Source organism: Vigna umbellata, chromosome 8 (genome assembly GCF_029865625.1).
Source record: "Vigna umbellata cultivar VRB3 chromosome 8, Vumbellata_1.0, whole genome shotgun sequence".
NCBI classification, from domain to species: Eukaryota; Viridiplantae; Streptophyta; class Magnoliopsida; order Fabales; family Fabaceae; genus Vigna; species Vigna umbellata.
In genome coordinates, this window is record NC_142172.1 from 5,686,914 (window position 1) to 5,693,075 (window position 6,162).

Here is a 6,162-nt window from a genome sequence, read left to right on the forward strand (position 1 = left end):
TACTACGCCAGTGACACAAGCGTTGTTATTTAGCGTTTTTGCACTAATGTTCACTCACATTTATAATGTACTTTCTCTCTTATCGTAACTTTGATTACACAATTTTTCCTTTATGTGGTTATGTTCAAATGGTGTATTACCAATTTCACTTAATCAAATAGATTTTATGTCTCACATGTCATTATTTCTACTCTTTTTCAATATTTTTATTTATTGTTTATATTTTTTTCCATGATAATGTTTGACTCTCAATTTTCAAATGGTCAATGTAAAAAAAAAAACTTATCTTCTTATTCTATTTTATCCTTAATTATTTTTTAACATTTGCAAAATTAATATATATTTTAGTTGTCATGAAATTTTATTTATGTACAATTGTATACTATTTTATATAATTCTTTCCTTTGTATCTAATTGTTATTGGTATTCTAATTTTATATTTATATATAATGATAATTTTTTCCTAAATATTTGACATTAAAAAAGCGAGAATGTCCTTTTTACATTAAAAATTTGAAAATATTATGATTTTTTTTGTAATTTTTATAATTTTATAAAAATTAATTAATTAATATTGAAACATTACAATAATCCTTATTCAATGGGTTGGAGGTTGCCATCTCTGCCCGTGGTATGGACTGGTACAAAGTTACAAGTTAATAATTTGTGTAAAATATTGGTAGAAAGTTAAAGTTAATAATTTGGATAAAATGTTATTTTTTTCACTGTCATCACAGGAAAAAACAGTGGTCATAAGATAACCTTTCCAATCAATTTCACTTCTAGTTTTCACACATGCTTAACTAATGCTCAACTATATGTTATTGTTTTTAGAATAAAAGTAAGGAAATAATTGGAAATACTTATGTTGGATGAAGATGAAAATGTAACCCACACAATTAAAAACGTGGTGTAAAAAAATGTTTCAAAGTATTTGAAAACAAAATATATAATATTTGATAACACATCAAATATAATTGTTGTATTTGTAATATGTTTATTTATTTGTTATTTATCTTTTTTTTAATCTAAATCGGTATTATTCATTGAATGAAATGCGCCTTAAATCCTTACTAATTATTCATAATTAGTTCAAGTTTCAGTTCCATAATGGGAAATTCAAATAAAATATTTTAAATTACCATTAATTATAAGAATATGTACGCATTGTTTTGTATATTATTTATAATTATATATTGAATTTATTCAACAAGTTAAATTATTTATTATGAATAAATGTTGAATTATTTATTACAACTAATTAATATATAATTATTATTTAATAATAATTTATATACATACATACATATATATATATATATATATATATATATATATATATATATATTATTTGTTGATGATATCCGTTCATTGCACAGTAAATAGGAAATCGATATCCAATGACAAAACATACACACAAAAAACAGAGAAGATTAACCTCATCTCATCTTCAATTTATTGAGAACAAGAGACAGCAGAGTAAAAGGGGAGGAGAAAGAATGCCCAGATAAGTAGGTACATTTCTCTTGGTATTTTATGACAAAAATGAAAAAAGGAGTGTAAGAATTAAAAAAAAAAGAAAAAAAGAAAAAAAAAGTTTACAGATAAAATGAAAAAGTAAACGGCGACAAGGCCAAATACATAGGAAGCCATGATTATTCCGACTGGTCCACACAAAACCCTACAAAACAGCACCATCTAACAGTGCATGGAAGAGAAGAAAGAAACGCTCCATCTCTCTCAGTACTTATAATCCTTAACGTGAAGAGACTCGGCGGCGCCATCGCTCTTGGCATCACCCTTGTAAGTGCCCAGCGTTGCCTGAGAATTCGCCTTGCACCTCACCAGCAACGCTTCCTGTGCCTTCGGAATGTTCTCGTCCTTCCCACCCCACGCTTTCAGCGTGCTCTGTTGCAGAGCCCTTCCGTACGAGAAAGTCAACGACCATGGCTTCTTACCCTTCAGCATGTTCATCGCGTTCAGGTTCACCGTCGCCTCCTCCTCGCTCTGACCCCCCGACAGGAACACGATAGCCGGGACCGCCGGTGGGACAGTCCGCAACAACGCCCTCACCGTGTGCTCCGCTATCACCTCCGCCCCCACGCGCTTACCTTCCGACCCAGGAGTCACCATGTTGGGCTTAAGCAGCGTCCCCTCCAGAAGCACGTGGTGGTCGCTCAGTGCCTTGTAGCACGCCGCCAGCACGCGCTCGGTCACGTCCGCGCACTTCTCGATGTCGTGCGGCCCATCCGATAGGATCTCGGGCTCCACGATGGGGACCAGGCCGTTCTCCTGGCAAATGGCGGCGTAACGGGCCAGCCCGTACGCGTTCTCGTGGATGGCCAGTGGTGAGGGCTCGGTTGGGCCAATCTTGAGAACTGCCCTCCACTTCGCGAACCTCGCGCCCGCTTCGTAGTACTTCTTGCAGCGCTGGGCGAGGTCGTCCAAGCCTTGGGTGGTAGTTTCGCCGTTTGTTCCGGCTAGCTCCACGGTGCCCTTGTCCACCTTTATACCCGGAAGCATTCCTCCTTTCTTCATCACGTCCACGAAGGGTACTCCTATCACAGAGAGAAAACAAAAATGATCAATTTTTGCATCACTTGACGTGTTTGCATTTGGTGTGGATCATGGTAGGAATCTTATCATGGTATGAGTACCTGCAGCTGTCTTTTGGTAGAGGGTTTCCTCAAACAAGATGACACCGCTGAGACATTCAGCACAACCAGGGGCGGTGAACAGAAGCTCACGAAGAATGCGTCTGTTTGTTTCAACATTCTCCACATTGATGCTCGATAGACGCTTTCCAATGGTGCCTGTTGATTCATCAGCTGCAAGGATACCCTTTCCAGGGGTCCCAATGTATGCAGCATTGGCAATCAGCTCATCTGCATTTCATTCCAATAATTCTTCTTAAATAACTTACCATCATACACACTGTAAGGAGTAATGGGATAACAATATTACAGTGTCTAACGTAAGAAGAAGAGTACAGAGAAAAAAAAAACACAGACATAAAAAGAAAAACAGTGAACACTATTAACCTTGGTATTTGCTCTTGAAGCAAGACATGGTTGCTTTTTTGGGACTTGTGAGAAGGGTTTGACTAGTGTGTTGATTGAAAAGCAGAGAAGACAATTGCAAAGGGTGCAGTGTCAAGGTTTACTTTTATAGGCACTTGTTTGGAGATTAATAAATAAGGAAATGAAAAAGTCAAAACCAATGGCAAATTTGGACCACAGATGTGGACGAACTTAAAAAGGGAAAACTGAAAAAGAAAGGACCAAACAATCGCTATAAACTGGGGGCTTTGGATGTAATCTTTGAAGAGTTATGTTGAAGCTTAAAACAAGTTGGACTTTTTCATCTTCCTTAATTAAGGAATAATTTTTTTCTTATTTCCCAAAATAAATCATTGGTTAATGATCATAATAAACAATCTCTCTGGGACCATTTTACATTTTATTATTAATTAAATTAATTATAAAATAGTTTGATTAGTTTATAGGAAGAACAATGATATTGCTCTAAGAGGAAAAAAAATAAAAAAAAGAAGCAAAAATCCTATTTGATTACATTTGAATCGAGGCAAAATTTTACTTATTTTTCTTTCGATTCACAATAAAAATAAAAGTAGACTTTTTTGCCTCATCTTTTATATACTTGTGTTTAAGAATCACTGGATAAAAAATTGTTGTCGTTTTCTTTGACTTTATGAGATATAAAAGAGGACTGAAGTGTTCTTAGACTGTTTTCTGGTTTTTCCGAATTGCTGCCGAAAACTACAGTTTCCTAAGACCTATACAGTGTAACGTTAACATTTACTTTCACAAAAATTGAAAAAAAAAATGAACTAAATATTACAAATATAAAGAAAAATATTCATAAATATTAGGAAAAATAAAAATTACATTCAATAATGGTCGTCTCTTAAATCGAGAATAGGATAGGTTCTATAAAATTTGAATATGAATGAATATTAAAAGTTTGTTAAAGAGTTGATGGATTTTTAATCTTTAATGGTTTCTATGGTTCAAGTCTTCTATAATAGCTGGCAATCGAATAAAGTCTCAATATTCCAAATATACTCTTGTACCGAAAAATATTTTCTTAGAAAAATTAGTCATATGGTTTAAATTAAATTTGAACAATGTAGTTTTTATTTGTTAAATCCGAGTTTTAGTGTTTATATATCTTTGTCATATTTATCCTTAAAACTAAAACATATTCAATAAATCTTAAATTGTAAATACTTCATTGAAATTTCTTTTTCTTTTATTTTAATTCCTAGATGTTATCGCAAGTAGGAACCAAAATAAAAATTTTAAACACTTAAATGAAATCTTAAATATTTTCAAGGACTCAATATTTAAGGTTAACCATTGAAAATATCACAAATACCAACTAATATATGTGATACTTTACAAGATTAAATATTACAATATGTTAATTATTTTCATCCTCTAGGTAGATTTTAACCCCATATTAACTTTCTTAACTCACTTCAGTCCTTTAACTTTATTTTATATCACTTATATTCTTTTCTTTTTATTTTCACGTTGTAATATAACAAAAGTATTCTGTGTGGGTCCTACGGGTCGTTATTATAGTTAATTCACTGAATAGAGTAGTTGAATTTGCACCATCCTACCAAAACGTCATCATTTTAATTAAGGCTTTACCTTTGTTTTCTTCTTAATTTTCCCATCATCAACCACTCCTTTTGTAATATATTGTTCTTCGTGGTTGCACAAACATGTTAAGTTACATCATGTTGGAGAAAGAGACAAGAATGATGATAAGTTTGTCAAATGACGGCATGCTCCAATAAGTGATTTAGGTTTCTAGATTTTAGCTCATGTGTGCCCACTCGGGTTCTTTAATTCCTTTTAACCTTTGAACCAGAGCTACCAACCTATAATTTTGCTTCTATAGGTTTGATTAATTTTATTGAGTACAAACAAAGTCTCACATCAGATAAAATAAAAGATGGACATGAGTTTATATACACGTAATATACTTCCATTGATAAGAGACATTTTGGAGTGGTACTAAAAACAAATCTGTGAGGACTTAGTCTAAAGCGGACAATATCTTAGTAGTATGGAAATCTATAGGTAATTGTGTATGTGTTTTACCTCCTACAAATGCTTCTATTGTTTTCTATAATTTCATGCAACCTTGGATAAGTGCTTATTGCTAAAAGCTTTTAAAACGTGATTTTAGCGTTCCGAGAATAAAATTCTTCGTTCTATATATATTTTTCATACTACAAATGGTCTACCAGTTTTAGGAGCCATATGTTGAAGGTGTCGGAGGCAAAATGTGTTTTTCTTTGGCTATGGAATAATGCTTTTAAAGAATATCAATCAATTTTCCTCGCAGATAATTTTTTAATTGGAGGGAGAACTTTTAAAAAATAATTTGTCTTGAATCTCTTATTGATGTAGTCTTTAAATATGCTTAAACAAATTTCTCAAACAAAAGAAAAGAATCAGTAAAAGAATCACCTCTAAATTTTATCTTCCATGTCTCTCAATGTCATTAAAATTATGTTAATTTTGTCAAAATATTTCTTCTACAAGTAATTCTTCCTCAAGTCTAAACAAGTGTTTCTTAATAGCATTAAATATTAAAATTATTACTTTGTATATCGGCTATCAACATAAAAATTCACTTTCTTTAATTATTGTGATTATAACCCAACATAGAAAATTACATCTTTTATGTTATTTATAAATGAAATTAACATAAAAAATGAATTTTTTAGGTTAGTTATGACAACAATCAATACATAAAATAATTTTTATTACAGATTTTTTTTATTCTCAAGTGAACTTGCTATGACGAATCCAGAACTAACATATAATATAAATTTTCTATAGTAGAACCGACATGAAAGTAAAAACTTTCTATATTCACTATATTTATGTTAATTCCAAAATTATTATAAAAAATTTTCTCAAACCAATATAAAAAAATTTACTGTACTTTAATTTATATATATATATATATATATATATATATATATATATATATATATATATATATAAAAGTTGAATTCTCTTTAATCATATATCTCTATTATAAAATATTTTAATCTTTAAATAACTTTTTAATGAAAATATATACTAAAGAAATTACGTCACATATTTTACGTCAATT

The 6,162-nt window shown here is 31.4% G+C and overlaps 1 protein-coding gene across 1 annotated transcript; it reads right to left on the bottom strand.

Annotated features, from left to right (window-relative positions):
• Positions 1-1,491: 1,491 nt before the first annotated feature.
• Positions 1,492-3,137, bottom strand: LOC124834477 (fructose-bisphosphate aldolase 6, cytosolic-like). Its single transcript, XM_047309176.2, has 3 exons — positions 3,042-3,137; positions 2,658-2,885; positions 1,492-2,558 (listed from the first exon to the last, which is right to left on the bottom strand). Exons 1-3 carry the CDS (start codon positions 3,067-3,069, stop codon positions 1,741-1,743), a joined length of 1,074 nt encoding a protein of 357 aa, XP_047165132.1. The 5' UTR covers positions 3,070-3,137; the 3' UTR covers positions 1,492-1,740.
• Positions 3,138-6,162: the final 3,025 nt, after the last annotated feature.

Coding starts and splice junctions, on each gene's coding strand:
- LOC124834477 (XM_047309176.2), bottom strand. CDS start 3,069: ATGTCTTGCTTCAAGAGCAAATACCAAG. Junction 2,886..3,041: donor CTTCAAGAGCAAATACCAAG/GTTAATAGTGTT, acceptor AATGAAATGCAG/ATGAGCTGATTGCCAATGCT. Junction 2,559..2,657: donor CTACCAAAAGACAGCTGCAG/GTACTCATACCA, acceptor TCTCTGTGATAG/GAGTACCCTTCGTGGACGTG.